General features: G+C 45.1%; 1 protein-coding gene across 3 annotated transcripts in view; it reads right to left on the reverse strand.

Annotated features, from left to right (window-relative positions):
• The window catches only part of EFCAB6 (EF-hand calcium binding domain 6), a 162,179-nt gene that overhangs the window by 14,211 nt on the left and 125,485 nt on the right, over nucleotides 1-22,483 (reverse strand). For all 3 annotated transcript variants that reach the window (XM_025187059.3, XM_075899542.2, XM_075899562.2), the window contains one exon: nucleotides 10,807-11,019. In XM_025187059.3, coding sequence (XP_025042844.3) covers nucleotides 10,807-11,019 — 213 coding nt within the window. The remainder of the gene's footprint in view (nucleotides 1-10,806; nucleotides 11,020-22,483) is intronic.

The following is a 22,483-nucleotide window of genomic DNA, read 5'->3' on the forward strand; positions in this document are numbered from 1 at the left end:
TTGCATCAACAATTTTATTTCACCCTGAGGGCAACAATGTCTCATCACAAAACTTAAATGAATGCCGTAGGAAAATTTTACAGTCTTTTACAGCCTATATAGTTAAAATATAGTGTCACTAACTGCATCAGTATACTACACAGTAATATTTCAGAAGAGATGGGGCCAGATTCTAGTACCCTTATCATAGGTGTTGGAACTAAAAGTGCTCTTGCACCCTCTAAGTTGAAGTCCCTTCCATTATATACAGGATTTACGATTTAGTTCAGTGGCTCTCAGCACACCCTTTATACCAGCACCCTGACCCTTATTTTTTATGCTGCGTAACACCTCACTACGTGAATGGTCCCACTAAGTACACTGGGCATAGGCATGGCAGCCTTAGGATTTTTCCCTAGCAGCATCCACCGGGTTGACTTAGATACCCACTGGATTTGCACCTTCATGCTCAACCCGAGAGCCCTGCCAGCCCTCCACCCTTCAATTCCTTCCTGCCAGCTATTCCAACAGAGGTGTAGGTGGATGGGTACAGGAATGGGCATGAACAACACATCTCGAAGAACACCGGTTACGAGAAGGTAACTATTTTTTCTTCTTTGAGTGCCGCTCATGTCAATTTCAATTGGGTGATTCTCTAGCCTAAGTTTAGGAGACGGAATCTAAATGTCCACCGATTGGAGCACCGCTCTACCAGACACTGCCTCATTTCAGGCCTGCTGGGTAATTGCGTAGTGTGAACAGAAAGAACAGTTACTTACTCTTCATAACTGTTGTTCTTCCAGGTGGGCTGCTCATATCCATTCCAATATATGTGTGTGTGTGTGTGTGCTGCATGCATGATCTTCGGAAGACTTTTTCCTTAGCAGCACCCATTGGGTCAGTTGTAGCGCCCTCTTGGTGACACCTCGCGGTGTCAAATATATACCCCTGCCGTCTCAACTCCTGCTTTAGTTCTTTCTTGCTGGAACAATCTGACAAAAGGGAGGCGGATGGGTCTGGACATGAGCAACGCATTTTAAAGAACAGTTACAAAAGGAAAGTAACCATTCTTTCTTCTAGAATGAGAGATTGCTCATGTGCATTCCAATATGTGATTTACCAGTGGTTTGTACAGAGGAGGGGTTGGACCTCAACTCATTGCTGAGGGCAGTACTGCTCTACCGAATGCTGCATCATCCTGGGACTGCTGAGTGAGGAAATAATCAGCCATGATGGTGTGCGCTGAGGATGCGCTGAGGTGTGAACTGCCCTGAAGTTGTCCTGAATTGGGACTATTGCTAGAAAGGTCGCCACTGAGGCTTGCTTCGGAATGGAATGTGCTGTGGTAGATGGGGCCAGCACCTTGGCCAAGTCACAGCACAGCTTGTGACACATAGTCACCCAGGACAACAGGCACAGTGATGTAATCGGGAGGCCCTTCATGCATTCCGGGGAGACAAAGAGCTGCATTGACCAGTGGAACAGTTTAGTGCACTCAATGTAGAAGGCAAGGGCATGCCGTACATCCAGGGAGTGTGGCTCCCTATCCCTGTCTTGTGGTTTAGAGAAGAAAACAGGGAGAAAAACATCCTGATTAGCGTGGAAAGGTGACACAACCTTTGGCAGGAACGCATGATGGGGCCTTTGCTGCACCTTATTCTTATAAAAACCTTTTACTGAGGCTCAGATGCCACCGACCATTTGGCAGAAGTAATAGCTACCAGGAAGGCCACTTTGTAGAGAGGTAGGGTAGACAGCAAGTAGCTAGGGGCTCAAATGGGGAGGAGGGGCATGAGCTGGGAGAGTACCAAATTCATATCCCAATGACAGTAATGGCTGCCTCACCTATGGGTAGAGCTGATCTAGACCCTTAAGGAAACGGCTGACCACTGGGTTCCCAAAGGGGGACTCCATCCCCAAACCTGGGTGGAAAGCTGAGATAGCTACAAGGTGTACTTTAAGGCTGTGTCTAGACTACATGCCTCTGTCGTCAGAGGCATGTAGATTAGACACATAGGCAAAGGCAAATGAAGCTGCGATTTAAATGATCGCAGCTTCATTTAAATTTACATGGCTGCCGTGCTGAGCCGACAAACAGCTGATCAGCTGTTTGTCCGCTCAGTGCGCTAGTCTGGACGCTCCCCTGCTGACATCAAAGCCCTTTGTCGGCAGCCCCATTATCCCTCGTGGGATGAGGTTTACCGGGGCTGCCGACAAAGGGCTTTGATGTCGGCAGGGGAGCATCCAGACTAGCGCGCTGAGCGGACAAACAGCTGATCAGCTGTTTGTCAGCTCAGCGCAGCAGCCATGTAAATTTAAATGAAGCCGCGATCATTTAAATCGCGGCTTCATTTGCCTTTGCCAAAACAATAAATCTACATGGCTCCGTCGACGGAGCCATGTAGTTTAGAAGTACCCTAATAAACACGACCACCAAACCCTGGTGTTTCAGGAGAAGGAGGAGGAGGTAGTCCAGAAGCTGGGGAACCGTGGCCTGCTGGGGGTTGGCACCCTTATTGAGGCATCACATGGAGAATCTCTTCCATTTGGCGAGACAAGCAGCCCTAATGGAGGACTTGTGGCTGCTCAGTAAGACTTCCCTGACCAAATTCAAGCACTGGAATTTCAAGTGGTTTAGCCATGGAGCTTCCATGCCGCGAGATGGAGTGACTCCAGATTTCGGTGGCACATCTGGCCAAACTCCTGCGTCAATAGGTCAGGAACCAGAGGGAGCATTGTGGGATTACTCACCAACAAGGACAGCAGCAGCGAACCAGTGTTGCCTAGGCCACACTACTGCTATCGGTATCACCGTAGCTTTGTCCTGTCAAATCTTGAGAAGGAGCCTGGGTATTAACAGCACTGGGAAGAAGGTGTACAGGTACTGCTCTCTCCACGACAAGTGTAAAACATCTGACCAAGACCCCAACCTGTGGCCCTAAAAGGAGCAGAGCCACAGGTGTTTCAGAGGATTGAGAACAGGTCTACCTGGGGATGATCTCACTCTCGGAAAATGGAGAAAGCCACATCTGTCTTGAGGGATCACTTGTGAGGTCATGGGGCTGAAAAGACCAGTGGAGGTGATCCGTGTGTCTGGAAAGTTCACAGCCTAGAGGTAAAAGTCATGAGCAATGCATAGGACCCACAGAGAGATGGCCTCCTGACAGAAGGAAGGGGAGCGAACACCACCCTGTTGATTGACATAAAACATTGCTGGGGCGCTGTCCATTATCACCAAGGCACACTTGCCCTGCAGGTAGGCCAGGAACATTTGGCAAGCCAGCCAGACCACCCTGAGTTCCCAGACATTGATATGCAACATCATTTCCGTGAAAGAACAAAGGCCTTGTGTCCGTAAATAGGTTAAGCGTGACCCCCACGCCATGTCAAGGTGTCTGTCACCAGGGTGATCTCTGGCCCACGAACAAGACTCCCACACATACACTCTGGGGCTACATCCACCAGCTGAGGCATTGCAGGGTTGCCGGCGGTACTGTGACCACATAGTCAAGAAGGTCCCTGCAGGGCAAGAACACCAATGCCAGCCATGCTTGGCGGGGACGGAGATGTAGATGGGTATGGTGCAGGACATAGTTGCAGGATGCCATGTATTCAAGAAGCCTCATGCAATTGCACCCCATCATGGTGAAGTACTGCTGTAGTGTGGAGATGAGGCCTGCTGAGGTCTGGAACCAAGACTGCAGCAGGGAAGCTGCCATCAGAGAAGAATCGAAAAGGGCCTCAGTGAACTCTGTTCTTTGTGAGGGAATGAGTGTGGATTTCAGCATATTGAGGATCGGGCCCAAGCAGGAGAATGTGGTCTTGGCCAGTTCCAAGTGCCTGAGCATCTGCTCCCGTGACCTGCCTTTGAACAGCCAGTCGTCCAGTTCTAGGAGACTGAACCCAGTTTCTGCACAGGAATTTGGCCACCACCTCCATGCACTTTGTAAACACCCAAGGTGCTGTGGCCAGGTCAAAGGGCAGCACCGTGAACTGGTAATGCCGGTCTGCTACCATAAAAAGGAGGAAATGGCTATGGGTCGGAATAACAGAGATATGAAAATTCACATCCTTGAGATCGAGGGTGGCATACCCGTCCGCTGGCTCCAGCGAGGCCAACGAGACCATATGAAAGCTCAAGTTTCGCATGAACACGTTCAGGTTTCTGAGATCCAGTATGGGATACAAGACCCCATTTAAGCCTTTGGGATATGGAAGTACAGGGAGTAAAACCTCTTGCCTCTGAACTCCTGCAGGACCTCCTTTATCGCCCCCATAGCGAGGAGTGACCTCACCTCCAGGATAAGGAATTGCTAATGAAAGGGTTCCCTGAAGAGGGAAGGGTAAGGGGGGGCAGGAGGAGGTGAGGGTACACAATTGGATGGAATATCCCACTCCCACCATGCTCCGGTAATCTGGGCTTAAGCATGGTGGAAGTGGAACAGATGGTTCCCAAAGGGAGGAGACGCTTCTGGGAAAGCTTGTCACCAGGGTGATCTCTGGCCGCGGGTCCCCAAACGAGACTCCCACGCACACTATATGGGTCTATATCCACCCGTCGAGGGATTACAGGGTTACCGGCGGCACTGTGGCCACACAGTCAAGAAGGTCCCTGGAGGGCATGAACACCAGTGCCAGCCATGCTTGAAGCTGTGGAGATATAGGTGGGCACACCCTCAAAAGTTAGGCTTGGGCTCCAGCACTTGCTTGGAGAGGCCTTGCCCTGGGTAGAAGAAGAATGATGGGGCCTCCTCCTGTTATTGCGGCAGCCGCTCTAGCTCCTCTGATCCTGTCTAGAGGACCCAGGATAAAACCGGGACAGTTGATGTGGCCTAAACTGGTGATTCTGAGGAGGCAGGGTGTGAATACCCAAGGACTTCAGCATAACGCTGGAGTCCTTAAGGCTGTGCAGACAGAAGTCTGTCTTTTTCAGCAAACAGGCAGGTCTTGAATCATGCCCTGCACCTCCGCTGGGAGACCAGACACTTGCAGTCATGAGTTACGTTTCATCACTATGACCGCGGCCATTGTACACGCTGCCAAGTCTACAGAATCCAAGGATTAGTGACCATGTGACCTTCTCTTCTCGGACCTGCTGAGTATCCGAGAGGAGAAGCTCCAGCAGTTTGGAGAGGGTATTGCAGGAGTTAAACGCATACTGAATGATTAGTACCTGCTGGTTCAAGACTCGCAGTTGAAACCCCCCAGGCAAAGAGACCTCATGTCCGAATAGGTCTGGCATTCTGATGTCCTTATTTTTCAGGGTTAGATGAGGCTTTCCCTGACACTCCTGATGGTTAACCACATCCACCACCAATGAGCCTGGCTAGGGTGAGTATACAGGTGCTCATGCCCCCTCTGTGGCACAAGTAGCACCTCTCCACCCCCTTGGCCATGAGTGCAATGGAGGCTGGGATCTGCCAGAGCAGCTTAGTGGTCCTCTGGATTGACCTGATCAGAGGCAGGGCTACCCTTGCAAAAGAATGTCCATGATAGGGTCAGACTCTTTGGCTACCTTCTCTACTGGAAGACTGAGCCCTTGGGCCATTTGTCTAAACAGGTCATGATGGACTGTAGAGCGCATAGAGGGTGGTCCCTGTCACGGCTACATCAGTGATGAGATTGAAAATCACCTCCACTTGGCTAGGTATCTAGCCCTTGTGGAAAGTTTCCTGCTTCCAAGGTCTTTTGTGACTGGGTCCGAATAAGCAAGTTCACCTGGGTTCACCCATGGAGTGCCTATGCTGTGAGGTGCAATGACAGGAGGCTCAGGTGTTGGAGGTGGCCACGATCCGGAGATAGCAACTCTGGGAAGAGTGGCAAGGTGACTGGCGTTTCCATGGACATTAAGAGGAGAGATGAGTACCAGTGCTGATGGGCCCAGGCTGGATCTTTAGGCTTCCACGCTTTGAAGAGCACCTTGTGAATGAGAGGAATGGGCAAGAATATGAACAAGAGGTAGCGCTCTCTGGATAGGAGTAATGTGGCTGTGATGGAGTCCGGACTGTGAAGGAGCAAAATCACTCGCACTTGCTGCTGCATTGCATGGCAAACAGAGCTATCTGGGAAAACCCCCACTCTCAGAAAATGAAGCTCTCAGCATCTGGGCGCAGGGCTCACTTGTGGCTATGGAATCACCTGCTGAGATGGCCTGCCAACTTGTTCTGTACTCCGGGAAGGTCAATGCTTCCAGGTGTATCAAATGAGCTATACAAAAGTCCCACAGCATGAGGGCTTCCTGGGAAAGAGGAGAGGAATGTATACCCCTGGTTTTTTATATAAAACATTGTGGTGGCTTGCCCCACAGATAGTGTGCAAGCTCACTTCCCCGTTCAGGAAATTGGGCTGAATAGTGCAGCCAACCACATTCCTTGCCTGGAAGCGTGGGCACAGAAGAGTGCCTTCATCAGCTTCAGGTGCCACCAACACCTGAAATTCTCCAGAGTGTGTAAATTAGAATCAGACCCAAATCTGCTATGGATGGCAGAGTTTTGTCATCTGCTTATTGAGCTGTTTTAGCTGTATAACGGCTCTCACTCCTCCTTGACTTCTTTTTCAGTCTAAAGATTATGGAATCCAGCCCCGAGGACTGAAGAGGGGAGGCTTTTGGCTCTAAAAAGAGAAAGTGAGATACTTCCTACCTTGATACTGGGTAGTCCCCATTTCCCCTCTTAACATTATTTGGCTGTTGTGTTGAGTGTTTCACTTGGAATGAAGAAGTGTTTTGGGCTTTCTCTCAGGACTTTCCTCTGGGGGTTGATATTTCGGGCTTATCTCCTGAGTCATATTAACTTTCTATCTTTCTAGTTTTTTTAAATCAAAACAGTGTCCGAACAGAGCCAAATGTCTCACTGATGGCTAAGTATTACACTCAAACTATTACTTTTCCTCATTTAAACTTGATATTACAAGTTAGTCGACAGAATGTTTTATGAAAACCCATGTTGATTGGTATTAATTATATATAACTGAAGTAACCCAAGATCGTTCAGCTTTCTTCCCTCCCCATCCCACACACATTATAGATAAATACATGAGGAGTCAGTTACCCTGTTTTTCATTGTGATTTGGAGGTCTGTAGCAGACACCAAACTCACACTCCATCTTTTGCTTTATTTGTAGGACTCTGATGTGTAAGCAGTTAGGACAATTACTTCTGAGTTACCAGAAACTCGGGAACAGGTAATGCCATTATTTACATAGAAAGCCATTCTTCCCCCAACCCTATTTTGCCCACCCAATCCTTCCTAAATAGGTTGATTTTAACGTTCCGATCATCTACATCATCCCACTAGACTCCAAGAGTATCAACAAGATCAAATGTATGCCACAGGGCCACAGTCTCAGACACATTTTGGAGTCTATCTGTGACATGGAAATCCATGGATATATCTGGCCTGAACAAAGTACAGTAGTTGGACATTTTGTAGAAAGCAGTGATGAATTCTTTATAGTTAAGAGGATCCACATTTTTCAGGTTGCTGCATCACAACATGGCTACTCTTGTGAAGCAGGGAAGGTTGGACAGCAGCTGAGCAAAATATGAAATCTCTGCTTAAGCCGCCTTCTATTTTTCTATCCACCCTGCCTTTGGGGCAGCAATCCCATTATGACAGAATAACCATAACTCCAGCCAATGAAGCTGCAGCACTATCCATTTTGGGTTTAACAGACACAGAACTTGGGGGGGAGAGGGCTGGATTCCATTGTCTCAGCACTGCAGGCTAATCAGAGTTATTCTTGCCAAATTCTAGCTGCAGTCAGGGCATAAAAAAGCTCCATTGAGGCTGCAGCTGATCCAGTGGGAGCTTTAGAAACATAGCTGAGCAGTGGAGTAGATTTCTAGAGAGAAGCCCCAAACCACTGTCACTTCCTTTGCCCCAGGAGGATGAGAGACCAAACAGCTGCTGAGAGAGAAGATTAGTTGCTTAGCAACCTGCCTGCAACTAACTCTTACACCTGCCTTTGTTTTTATTTATTATTTGTGTTATCATAATGCCTAAGAGCCCCAGTCATGGCTCAGGATCCTGTTGTGCTAAGCAACAAACATAGAACAAAAGGACAGTCCCTGTCCCAAAGAGTTTACAATCTGAAGTATAAGACAAGAGACAAATAGGAGGATACAGACAGATCAACAATACAAAAAAGCCCACAATCAGTCTGAAAGAAGAAGGAACAGAAAACTGCATGTACCTCCTGCATAACAGCAGTATAAAGCACACCAGTCTCAATTTCAGAGGAGGAACCAAGGGCACTCCAACCAAAACGAATCCAGAGCAAAACCGCACACTACACCCTCCTAGTGTGTAACTTTTGTTTGCCTTTTCCCCTGATTTCTAGTTTTCCCCCTGCTTTGAATACACGGAAACCAAAGTCACCAGCTTTCTGAAATTGGTGAAGCTTCCTCTGAAAGCTCAGTAAGGCTGCATTTAGACTGGCAAGATTTTGCGCAAAATCTTGCCGCCTTCTAGACTGGCTGCAAATATTTGCGCAAGATCACTGACTTTGTACTGTACAAAATCTATGGTTCTTGCGCAAATACTCCGACGCCCCCGCTCAGGGATAAGTATTCTTGCACAAGAGGGCCAGTGTAGACAGACAAGTTGATTTTTTGCGCAAGAAAGCCCGATGACTAAAATGACCATCGGAGCTTTCTTGTGCAAGAGAGCATCTACACTGGCACGGATGCTTTTATATAAAAGCATCGTGACAGTATAGACGCTCTCTTGTGCAAATACTTTTAACGGAAAAACTTTTCCATTAAAAGTATTTGCACAAAATCGTGCCAGTCTAGATGCAGCCTAAGGGTGTGTCTAAACAGCAAAGTTATTTTGGAATAATGGCTGTTATTCTGAAATAACTATGCGAGCGTCTACACAGAAATTCCATTATTTTGAAATTATTTCGAAATAACTGACAGCTTATTCCGGCTTCTGTTAACCTCATTCTACGAGAAATAACGCCTATTTCAAAATAGCTATTGCGTGTGTAGATGCTCCACTGCTGCTATTTCAAAATAGCCCCTCCCCAGGGCCATTCTAAGTTATTCCTCCTGGGGCTCTAAATCGAGATAGCATGCCTACATTAGGAAAACCTGCCTCCGACTAATTATGAGGCTTCCCTGCAGTGTAGACGTACTATTTCAAAATAAGCTATTTCAGAACAACTATTCTGGAATAGCTTATTCCGAAATAACTGCAGTGTAAACGTAGCCTCAGACAATAAAGTTATTAATACAAGTAAACGACAGAAGACAACTATGAAGATGCCAATAAAGAAAATAAAGGACTCCTTGGGAACTACTGCCAGTCAGCATGGATGGATTTGCTGACACGGTTCCCTCTAGAAGCATTATGGACAGCTGATCTCCTAGCCAGATTACAAAAGTAATCTGACTTTCTTGAGTCATTTTCAAGAATGAGAAATACGGTTATTCAATACATGTGATTAGTAGGAACTTGAAAAGTGCAAGGATTTCAGTTGTCGGCACGGCAGACAATTAGACTTGAGAAGTCCTTGGCTCAGGGGGATGTAAAGACTATTACTGAATCCAGATACTGCACAGCACACAAGGGTGGAGGACTTCTTGCATCCTCTCACCATCTTGTGCACCAGTGTACGGCCCAGACCTAATAAAGTCCTTTGAATAAAACACTTAAAGCCAGATCCTTAGCTAGTCTAAGGTGATATACCTCCAGGTTACGTCTACACTGGCATGAATTTCCGAAAATGCTTTTAACGGAAAAGTTTTCCGTTAAAAACATTTTCGGAAAAGCGCGTCTAGATTGGCAGGATGCTTTTCCGCAAAAGCACTTTTTGTGGAAGAGCGTCCATGGCCAATCTAGACGCAGTTTTCCGCAAAAAAGCCCCGATCGCCTTTTTCATGATCGGGGCTTTTTTGCAGAAAACAGTACTGTGCTGTCTACACTGGCCCTTTTGCGCAAAAGTCTTTTGGAAAAAGACTTTTGCCCAAACGGGAGCAGCATAGTTTTTCTGGAAAATCACTGATGATTTTACATGAGATCGTCAGTGCTTTTCCGGAAATTCAAGCGGCCAGTGTAGACAGCTGGTAAGTTTTTCCGGAAAAGCAGATGATTTTCCGGAAAAACTTGGCAGTCTAGACACAGCCCCAATGAATTAACTGGAGCTATGCCCATTTACACCAGCTGAGAATCTGACCATTAGAGAAAACCTGATCTGATTTCCACCCTGGCTTGCAGGGTCTGCCACCCAGAAAGACCTAAAAATTGTCCGCAAAATCAGAAAACAGATGAGGAACTCGTTTTCCTCACATGTAAGAGGATGTAACTTTCACTAAGTTAATAGGGGTTGTGATCATATGTTTTAGGGCAAAACTGGACATGAGACCAAGTTCTGCTTTCAGCTACATGCGGTAATCTGCACTGTGTATCTGAAAACCGAATTTAACCAAAACCATGAGGATCCAGTTGAGACATCGGAGATGAATGGTCATGCAACAAAGAGAGAGAGAATCCTCATCAGGACTGTATGATATAGGTCTAAAAGTGTGCCTAAGGATTTCTGCAATTGAAATGTGAATTTATTGTGCTGGCACCCTAGAGTAGGTATGCACTATGTACTGCCTACCTTTAGGGAGCATGCAATTATTGTAGTTTACACACATATTCAGATAATATTGAAAAAGCAATCCCTCAAAATTACATTATGGAATAATGTTCTCCAATCCTTTTTGTTTTGCTCCAAAGATATCAGGCTACTTGTATATATGCATTAGCATGTATATATACTCTCCAAAACCCTATGCCAATTTAATTAGTTATAAATTTAAATAATATTTTTTCTTACTTGTCCGTCTGTCAGAAGCAGAAAGTAACGGTTGCAAATACCCCGGAAGTCCTCTTTTGATACTGTATTAACTTTTTCGCAATCAGTATCTTTAAATTCTTGTGTAATGGTGTTAAAGCGAGCAGTCACTACTTCTTGTATTCGTGTAAGGATCTCTTTCTTTGACAGCTCCTGAGAACTTTTAGGCTGAGCGACTTTCTGTCCTTCCTCCGTCTAGACAAAACATACACACAGAATGAGTGATGAATTTGCAGAACTAAATTATAAATCATGGTGTGGCCTTCAGCCAGCCATAGAGGGAAAGTGTATGAAGAAGGCTGCCTTGTAGTTCAATCTATTTCAAGGAATGCTGGTATATACCATGAAGGAGAAAACAGGTCATGTTACTATTGAAAAGAAAAAAATCTACATTGACATGATGCAAAGGGTGAAACTTAAGCCAATAAAAGCAAAGAAATTCAAAGTTGGGTTTTACAGAGGTCTAAAAAGGTATGAGCTTAAAGTAGCATTTTCCTCAATGTTTGATGGAGGTGCCATGGGGGATAAACTACAACACCCTCTGTTACGAATACTAAACATTCTTGATAATACTTTATCTTGAAAAAGTAATCTTTAAACTTGAAACCACGTTTGTTGTAAAAATATAGCCAAAAGAAAAAATGGCATATTGCAAAATAACCATAGATAAAGTTTCCATCTTGTATTTATCTTTGTGTTTATTGTGGTATGCTTTTATCATGAATCAGAGCCTCAGTTAATGGAGCTATACTGGTTGACACCAGCAGAGGACTGTCCCGCCTCGTAATCAATGATAAAATACAAGCATGAAATCTTTTAAACATAGTCCTAAAATCAAAATTTGCTATCAAATGAGCTGGAAATGCTAAGCACTAATACACCAGCTTTTTCCTTCAGTTACAAGGGTAGACAGCTAACTAACCTGTTTTCACACATACTATTGAAAAGTAATCTTCCCACAAAATAACAGAATAATACATTTTGTTGTAGTAATCAACAGACCAATCTTGATCCCAGTTGTCACGGATCACTAGGGCACAAAAGATCATCAGACTGTGTAAACTGTCTGTACAATGGGATGCTCGAAGCTAGTAGAAGTTTGCTCAGTGTACAAAATTCATTGTCTCAGTAGTTAGGATATAAAGACACTATTTGACCCATACAGCTCCTCTAAACTTCCCCCCAGATTAGGAAAGGCAGTGAAGAACCCATGAACTTCTAGATGTCACAGAGGCATTGTGCATGGTCATGAGCTTCCCAGCATCTGACTGACATATGAGACAATCATGTGGAACATATTTCGGAATCTAGGAAAGAATTTGGCAGCCATGTAAGTAATTCATGGGTGCCCCAGAAGAGTGCTTCCTTCTTAGGATTTTCTGTGCCTGCAGAATCCACGCAGTCTGCAGAGCTCCTGGGTCCAGGGTTGGGCTCTGAAATCCTAGCGGAGGTCCATGAAACAAACTGCAATTAATACTGGAAAGTCAGTATAAAATAGAAGTTGTTTCTATCTAGCACTGATCCAAAAGCTTATTATTGATACTGAACAGTTGTTCTCTGAGGCAGATTAATAGTTGTTATCCCCTTTTTATAAAAGTAGATAAACTCAGTTACAGAAAAGATAAGACTGACTGAAATCACACATCAAGTTACTGGAAGTGCTAGGAAAAATCCCAGAACTCCTGACTCCCAGTCCAATTAATTTTTTAAGCACTGGACCACAGCTCCATTGTATAAAGCTTTTAGAGGTGTTCAATGTGGGACAATGAGGTGTACATTGTGGATTGTCAGAGCTGGTGCATTAAGTTGTAACTTTTTCAAATTTTCCAGTTGTAAGCATGAGTTTTGCAAACAGATCTAGTAACCCTCTTTTTTATTGCTGTTATTCTAATTTTCCTTAATATTAAGATGGATCAATTAATCCTATGTACAACAAAATTACATGAAAGTTCTTGAAAATAAATATGGAAAGCTAGCCCTCTAAAATGTGTTATTCTCTGAAACACTCCCAAGCAATTTGTACTAATGTCTTTTTACCTTATTATAATCATTAACAACAGAAGTGCAATGCCTTTTGGTATTCAGAAAGACCTATGCTACGTCTAGACTGCAGGCTTTTTACGCAAGAAGCTTTTGTCGGAAGAGATCTTCCACAAAAACTTCTTGTGCAAGAGTGCATCCACACTGCAAAAGCGCATTGAAAAAGTGATGTGCTTTTGCAAGAGTGTCTAGACCAGTGTTTCTTAAACTTTTTAAGACGGAGAAACACCAAACAATAATTTTTTTTTATGAGGTACACCAAGAACTTTTTGTTGAGCAATAAATAAATAAATAAAATAGGGTTGGGGGAAAGTTATTGAGGGGGGAAAAAAGTCGCCTGTCCCTTTAAGGGTGGCCATTTTGAACTCTGTTCTTCTCCATGGCACACCTCCAACTCCCTCACAGCACACTGGTGTGCCACGGAACACAGTTTAAGAAACACTGGTCTAAACTGCTTGGATGCTCTCTCGCAAGTAAGCAGTGATTGCTATGTACAGAATAGCCACCAGGGCACTTGTGCTTTTTCCTCTTCCCTCTTCTTGTGCAAAAAGGCGTTCTTACTCATAGAATGAGGATTACCAATTGTGCAAAAACCCCTCTGATCGTTCGATTTACTTGCTCAAAAATGCACTCGAGGTGTGGACACTCTGCGAGTTTTTGCAGGAAAATGGCCATTTTTCCGCAAAAACTCTGTAGTGTAGACATAGCCCTAGAAACCTAGAAAGGAATTATGCATGTACAATGTCTGGCAGTCTTAATTCCTTAACAACAGCATGGACCCGATTCAGTGTCTGCATACACAATTCCTCTCTATTTATTCTCTTACTTTCTTGATTACAATTGAAAACTTCTATTTGCTGAAGATAGTGATGTCTTTTCTGATTCGGTGAGAGGTTCTTGTAGTTATGGAAGAAACATATTATCCTTTCCATTCAATTATAATGATCTTGTGAGAATTGACAAGGAAAGTAGAGTGCAAGACCAAAAGCCATCTGTTTCTTTTTTTGATATCTAGTATTACTTTGACGGGCAAAACTTGTACTTTTAAAGTTATGAATCTATAAAATAAAATACTATCATTTAAAATATTTTAAGAAATGTCCTTGCATTAAAAGCTGAAGTGTTTATAATAGGTTTTTATATGAGCAGTACTTGCTAGCATATTAGCTGTAGTAAAAATAATTACCATTTGTGTTATGAAACTGTTGCTTTCAAGAATTTAGAAATTACACTGTGTTGAAGTTTGGCATGTAAGCCTGAAAACTAAGTATTTCCTATTAAAATGATTCAATTATCTTAAATATAACTCCATATTTTGTAGTTGCTGAAATTGAATTTATAAAGAAGACGTAGCTTCACTTAAAATCTGACATTTGCTGCTGCTTTTTAGAGCTAAAATTTGAAGGTGTGAACAGGGTTTCAGTTGCATGGTTTTAATTAATTTTAACTTTTTGAAAATTTAACTCTTTGGCAGCTACGTTGACTTCCATATTTTGTTATTCATAAATTTAATAAATAACAAAGCACAACCGTTATTAACTCTGAAAACTTACTGCTCCAAATACACAGTGCTTGGTGGGTTTTATTAGTATACTGTATCTATAAGACAGAGTAGATTTTTGGCTTGCAGAACACTACTGATCCGAATAGCATTTTAGATAGAACTACATATATACCAAGGAATAACAGTGTGTCAGCTTTGAAAACAATACACTGAAAATGAAAGTTTGATGCATCTCATACACTTGTTTTGAACACAGATGCACTGACATCCACCTCACTGCCCACTCACCACCCACACTTTCCAGCTCAGCAATAGTTAGATGAAATATTATTACTATGGAAGATCAGATCAAAAAGAAACACAACCATTATACAAGAGACTTTTCAATAGGGAAAATAATTTACTATGGGCCCAATTCGGCCTCTGTTTCAGTAAATGGCTACAATCCCATTTTAAATTAATAAGATTTGCACAGTCAGCTGTGTGCCTAAGAATTGTTTTTAAATAAGAAGAACATATTAATAGGTTTGGGCTAATCACCTTTTACCGCATTCCTCACCTTCTGATGGAGGTGCTGCTGAACACCTCCCTCACCTGAGGTAAGAGAACCCCAAGTTCCTAACCAATTGAGTTATAAGATCAAGAACACATATTCCTGCTCATCCAGAAATATAATTTATGCTATCATGTGCCGAAAGTGTCCGTCTGCTATGTACATTGGAAAAACGTCTCAGACACTTCGCCAAAGAATCAATGCACACAAAACAGATATTAGACAGGATCACAAAGAAAAAACAGTTTATTGCCATTTCAACCAGAAAGGGCATTGTCTCAACCACTTGATTACCTGCATCCTGCTTCAAAGACCTTTTAATACCAGACTTGAAAGAGAATCCTCTGAACTGTCATTCATGCTTAAATTCGACACTTTACGCCTGAGTTTGAATAAAGAATCTAATTACCTTACCCATTACAAAGATAGTTTCCCCAATTATCATCTCTAATATCATTAGCTCATAGACATTTACCTTCCCCCCTCTCATCCCCCCTCTGTTCTGAAATTTGATTTGTCCTTTTCATATGTGTTCATTTTTTTTATTGTATCCTTTGGTATATATGGTTGTGCCAATTTTCTTCCACTATTTGATCTGAGGAAGTGGGTCTGGCCCACAAAAGCTCATCACCTAATAAACCATCTTGTTAGTCTTTAAAGTGCTACATAGTCCTGTTTTTTGCTTCACCCAAGTTCCTAAGGTTGGCAGGTATCTGGTTTTCGTCTGGTATTTGTGGAATTTGTCTGGTAAAAAAAATACCCAAAAATACTGGACATGTAAAATGTCTGGTATTTTCTGTTTTTCTCGGATGGTAGGCTGGTGGGCACATTCTTCCCCCGGCAGAGATTTAAAGGGTGCAGTAACCTTTTTTTTTTTTTTTTTTTTTTTGCGCTCAACCAATTTTTTTCCCTGCCATGTTCATTTTTTTTAAAAGTATCTGGCAACCCTACAAGTTCTTCTAACTTTAACTAAAGTAACTAAGGAGTTAAATAACAAACAGTGTTAGTCAAACTCTGCTCTTAATACAAAACAATCAATTTTCAAAGCATTTACTGTAGCCCAGATCATGTCACAATGATCTACACCTGTAAAAGGAGGGGGATCAGCTACCTCCCCTGTGCATTTTAACCACTAAGGCCTAAATGGAAGTTCAGGATAAGAATGTGAGGAAGTGTTGGGCAGGTAGGGAGCAAAGTTGTAGGTAAGTGGAAGATGTGCTTTGCCTCACTTAGCAGCTAGTAGAAATGCTACAGGATACTGAATGCTACTGGATTCAACCCTTGAATCTCAGGGCTCCCTCCACTGCAGCATTGGGAAGCCCGTGCTGGCACTCAAACACCCTCTGCTGTTCAACTGTGGGGCTGGAGCACACAAAATCTACTATCCTGCCCTCCCCCCCCCCAGGCTCTGGTGTGTGAGCAGAATGTGGAAAGCATCTTTCTATTTAGTCAGAGGCCATGTCAGTGAGGGTTTGGGTTTTTTTTGTGCTTTTCACTTGTGTGTGGCCCCCGACTGATTTTCCTGTGGGTCAGCGGCCCTCAACCCAAAAAAATTCCCCATCTCTGCTTTAAAGAGATCTGGGGTATGGAGGCTGCCACAGTGAAGATAAACCTTGCAAATGCTCCAATGTTGCGAGGAAGCCCCAGAGCTAAATACAGCATTAGCCTCTGGGGGGTGTCAGGAAAGAATTCTGTCTTTCTAAGCAGAAAGGCCCTTTGAACAAGAGCTATTGTCTAGCACTTTGCACAGAGGTCAAGGTCATTTGATCACAAAGCGATATCAGAAACAACATGATAAAATAGATGGTTCTCAAATCTCATACATTTGTGTTTATGTATGCATAGGATTAATATAGCTGTTTTACCACTCCATTAACCTCTTGTTATGCTGGTGTAACTTCTAATTTCCAGCAGTGTAAAGCCCCTTTAACAAAGTACCTTTGGAGGTTTGTCCAGAGACAACTTTATAGCTGTGCAACTCTTCCCTCCAGATCATTCCTCTCTTCTCCAGCATTTCTGTCTCCCCATCCACCTGTTGTGACCCCTCCCTGTTGCCCAGGGGTCTCTTTCTCTGGCTCTTCCCTAACTTTTCTTCTCTTCGTTTAAGTTTTTCTACCTTATGGGCAGTGACATCTCTTGTGTGTTTCCTGACAGTCACTTCCTCCTGTGCTGGAATCCTCAAGGCCCAGCATTCTGCTAGCAAGTTTTAAGAGGGATGAACTTCTTTTAGAAATCTTCCATCCTTGTAAAAAATGCTGAGATGAAGGGGACTAATGAGTGGGAGGAGATGATAGACAGACATGGCCTCTGGAGCAAAGACAAAATGTAAAAGGAGCAATGTTATACTTCTTCCCCAACATATACACACAGGCTACGTCCACACTGGCATGATGTTCCGGAAATGCTTTTAATGGAAAAGGTTTTCCGTTAAAAGTATTTCCGGAAAAGCATGTCTAGATTGGCAGGACGCTTTTCTGGAAAAGCACTTTTTCCGGAAAAGAGTCCGGGGCCAATCTAGACGCGCTTTTCCGCAAAAAAGCCCCGATCGTCATTTTCACGATCAGGGCTTTTTTGCGGAAAACAGTACTGTGCTGTCTACACTGGCCCTTTTCCGGAACAGTTTTCCGGAAAAAGACTTTTGCCCGAACAGGAGCAGCATAGTTTTTCCGGAAAAGCACTGATGATTTTACATGAGATCGTCAGTGCTTTTCTGGAAATTCAAGCGGCCAGTGTAGACAGCTGGCAAGTTTTTCCGGAAAAGCAGCTGATTTTCCGGAATAACTTGCCAGTGTAGACACAGCCACAGAGAATATGTAGAAAGAATACACTGGACCACATATTTCGGCTGCCCTGGCAGCGCAAAGAGCTTAGAAATCAGCTGATTTTTTCAACTGGAAATTGCTCTGCTGTAGAAGGGAGTATGCTGTACTTCAATTTTAGCTCCAGAGGGCCATGTATACCCAGCAGGTATACATTAGAAGAGCACACACATAAAATGAATGGGAGCCAACAGAGGTGCCAGGAGCTAGGAGCCACAATTGAATTCTTTGTGCCCCCTTCCCAAGTATACCCAATAGAAACTGAGCATAGCTGAGATCCCATGTCTTGGAATAGGCAGGAGCAATGTTCTGTCCCCGCTCCCTTTTCTTCTCACCTCATTCTGACTTAGTCTCACCGTGTTCATTGCTGGGCTTGGCTACTAAGGGTGTGGAGAGCTTTTTGCAAGTTGGTGAGTGTCCTTGATTCCCACTAAAGAAGAGAATAGTAAGCACCTTACAGAGTGGGGCCCATACGTCGCTTCTGATCTTTTCTCTTCTTAGCCCATCTTTTCCCATTGTGCTGCTGCTCCTCTGTGAAAAGCTAGATACGGTAGAAACTCCCTGGACTAAAGGTTTTAATGGTGGCTTTAGCTTTTCCTCCCTGCAAATCACTTTACTAGTTCAGCAAATCTTTATTTACTTTATCCTAGGCCTGATCTTGGTCAAATGCAGCTCCCACTGGGCCAAATGCAGACCTTGCAAATGCATTACTCCCTTCTTCTAATGTAGAGGAGCTCCAGCCTGGCCTCATTGGCCCTGTAGAGGGCAAGCCAGCACAGAAGGCGTGGTGGAGCATCTCTTCAGCTGCTCCATGGTCTAGAGCAGGGTTCTCCACCTTTTCCTTTCTGAGCCCCCCTTATTATGCTGTACAAAGTGCCACAACAACTGTACTTCTCCATACAAAAGCCAGGGCCAGCAACTGCCACAGGCCACAAACCACAGGGGAACTGTGAAGCTAAGTTGCTCAGGCTTCAGCCCTTGGTGTTGGGGCTCAGGGCTCTGGGATGTGGTTCAGCATAATGGGGTTTCAGCTTTCTGGACTGGGTCCCAGTGAGTCTAATTCCAGCCCTGCTTGGCAGTCCCTCTGGAATCATCTTGCAACTCCCCAGGGGCCTCGGTCTAGACCAGTGGTTCAAAGCCCACAGCCAGCAGGTGGCCGAGCCGGCACAGAGATCTGGCCCATGTGACATCCTCAGTACCATAACTAGGGTGGCATGGAAGAGGCACCTGCCCCAGATGCAGAGCTGGTGTGATGGTGCAAAAATGGGGTGATAGCAGGATCAGGTCCTCCAGCATTACAGCTCCCTCCCCCCTTCCCGCTCCCAGGAGCACTGGCAGGAGGCCAGAGTGCTCAGCGCTTCCCACTCTGCCAGTCCAATGACCCCAGCTGGAGCAGGCTCCTTGTGGTACGACCACAGATGCAAGTGGGTTGGGTGGGCTACACAGCTGAGCTACCTGCAGGCCTGCTGACAGGGGCATAAGGGGCAACTATCTCAGGGCCTGGCGATTCAAAGGGACCTGGGACTCCTGGCCACCACCACTTCCACAGTAGCCTGGGCCCTTTAAATCACCACTGGTGCTGCAGACGGCCCAGTCTCGACAGTGCCGAGGGGAGAGCAGTGTGGTCTGGGGGACACACAGGGTAGGCTGCTCCAGCCCTACTCTTTCTGCCCAGGGCCTCAGCCCTTCTTCAGTTGCTAAGCTGGGCCCCCCTCGCTTGTCTAGAGGCCTGGCAAGTCTGTCGGCTCCCCTGACTACCTGCAGTTGAGATAGGAGACCAACAGGTGAGAGGAGAGAGGTTCAGGAGTCTAGGTGCGGGAGTTTGGAGAGGTGACACAGAGGGCTGCATGGAGGACAGACACTGGGGAGGAAGACGTTACATTCTAAGAAGTGTTCTATGTTCATTAGCAGCATCACAACATCAAATGTGATCCCGTTCTCAGCTATTGCTATACCACCAGCTCACTCTTAGGTAGCTGCTTAGTAATATCAGAGGTACATGACCCAAACAGAATTCTCGCTCACCTCCTTATCTTTATCACACTTCAATGATATTGCTTAAAATGCTTTACATTTCTTTACACTTATTTTTGACAGTACTTCTACAGAAAATTTTGAGTTTGTCAACATCTCACTCATCTAAATGAGATCAGACCTATTGTTGTTTGTATTATATATAATTAGTCCAAATACAAGCCTCATTAGCTTACATCAGAACCATCCAAAGACTTTTTAATGATGAATCATAATTTTGAAATAATTTCTCAACTACCCTTATTCAGCAATTTTCTAAGCATAAAATAGAGCTTAAACCTGTGTTGCTCCTGGGCTTGTAAAAGTTTTCTTTTGTGTTTGAAAGTTTTACTTATGAAATGTCATTTGAGACAAAAGTCATCCCAGACTTTACTAGTTCAAAAAAATTTTCATGCTCTAATGATCAAGCTGAATACTTTACTAGTTAGTTTTGCATATACTTCAGTGATCAAGTTATATAACATAATGATAAGACTTCATAATGTGCTTGGATGAATTGCATAGCTCATTAATTTAGTTACATACTTTACAAATCAAATTTATTGTATATTTGGAAGAAATGGAAAGTTAAATTACCAGCCTCCCCTTGCAACTTATGCCCCAGCCCAGGTATGAGTGTGGGCCCACAATGGGAAAAAATTGCAAAGGAATAGAATTTTCATTTGAACTCAGACTGAAAACATCAGATTTGATGGGATCTAGAAGTTGACCTGATATTATGGATCTTGTCCATATTGCTTTTAAGTAAAATTCTCCCACTTGCAGAGATTTGGAATTTTAACTGATAGCTTTATTTCATCTATCCCACGCACAGCATATCCAAGTGCCAGAAACATATTGATTCACTGAGAAGAAAAAAATGCTGTTCAAACAGAAGCAATTTAAGGTTCAATCTTGTGAAATACTAAGCATCTCCAGCAAGATATTGAGCATCTTAATTTCCTGCTGAAGTAAGAGGCTTAACAACTGCCAGGATCTTGAAATATTCAGCACTAAAGAAGTTTCTGATGCAGAATTAGATTTGTTAAGAGCCTGATCCAGTGACATGCTGAACATTTTCAACAGGAATTAAGGAGGGTGGCCCCTTGGGGCATGTCTACACAGCAGCGTTATTTTGAAATAATGCTAGTTAAAGTGGGCGTCTACACAGCAAGCCCCTTCCCCTGCAGCCCTTAAAGCCACAGCCACTTGGGAAAGCGTTTGTGGCACAAGGCAGGCCCCGACAGCCCTGTGCCACATAGCAGCAACCATCACAGCTGTCTCCGCTGCCATGAGCGACCCCCTCCCCATGCTCCATCTGAGCTCTCCGAGGTTGCAGCCGAGCAGGCAGCCAGCTCCCAGGACTCTGCCCAGGGACAGAAGAGGCGAGCGCCTTCTTGGTCTCGGCGGAGATCCTGGACCTCACTGAGGTCTGGAGAAAGGAGGCAAACTTCCAGGATCTCCACAACCCATGCAGGAATGTGGATGTCTATGGCCGGATGGCTGAGAGCCTGGGCCACAAGGGCCACATGCACACCCAAGAGCAGGTGCGCATGAAGATCAAGGAGCTCAGGCAGGTCCATGCCAAGGCCAGGGAGCGCTGCTCCCACTCTAGGGTGGCACCGCAGGCCTACTCTTATTATGATCAGCTCCACCCCGCACCCCATTGTAGTCTCTAGACACACATGGGACTCCTGGCACACCCTTCCCAGCAAGCGGTGTCTGCCGCTCACACACACCTCCCCCCAACACCTGCCCCCTTCTCCTCCAGCAGGCAGGGATACAAGTTTTCTCTCTGTGGATGCAACCACTGCAGGACCAGGTGTGTGCACGGCATGGACAGAAGCTGAGCTGCCCTCTCCCGCCGGCACATTCCCATTCCTACTTGTCCCCAGAGTGTGGGGGTAGCGAGGCTCCCCCTTGGGACATCTGTGTCCCTGGAGGAAAGGGCCCTCTGTCCAGCCTCAGTCAGCCTTGCTAGAAGTACAATCCCTTCATCTGACCTGAGCCCTCTCGGTGTCAGCTCAGAGATGAAGGCTGGGCTTCATGCACTGTGTCTCCTGGGATGACTGCCCATCTCTTTGTTCTCCACAGCTGGACCAGCTCCGAGTGAGGTTTGAGCCACATATCCTGCGCCATCCTCCCAACCCCACGTGACCCACAGGTGAAGGCAAGCCCAGGAAAACTGTCAGAAGGAGCACATCTCCTGCCTGCATGCCCTGCAGTGCTCTCTGGACTGACAGGATGACAGACTTGAGGTGGACCTGGAGCTTCACCAAAACACCTGGCAGGAGCTGCTGCAGCAGGCCTGGACCACGTGCACAGCTTTCACCGCTGCCCTTGACTGCCTGGTGGCTGCTCCTGCTGCACTTCTGATCCTGCTGCTGCTCCTAATCCTGCCTCCTCACCCACCTTCTCTCCCTAACTCCCCCCCCCCCGCCCCGTGGCTGCTGAGGGCCCCAAACAAGAGGCAGGTGCCAGTCCCAGCCCCATCCCTGAGCCTCTGCTCCTCCCCCTTGCACCTTCCTACCCCATCCAGGTTCTTTCCCCAGTCCCTCCCAGTTACATTTACCCCAGTTAAACAAAACCAGTTTATTCTTTCAAAACAAAAGGCGTGGTTTATTGCGTCTGCACAGGAGCAAGGGGGGAGAAGGGAAGGGGGATAGAAGGCAGGGGAAGAGAGGGGTGCAGAAGAAAAGGCCCACTGGCCCACTGAAGAGGCCCTTGTGA

Source organism: Pelodiscus sinensis, chromosome 1 (genome assembly GCF_052426305.1).
Source record: "Pelodiscus sinensis isolate ZL-2025 chromosome 1, ASM5242630v1, whole genome shotgun sequence".
In the NCBI taxonomy this organism is placed as follows: Eukaryota; Metazoa; Chordata; order Testudines; family Trionychidae; genus Pelodiscus; species Pelodiscus sinensis.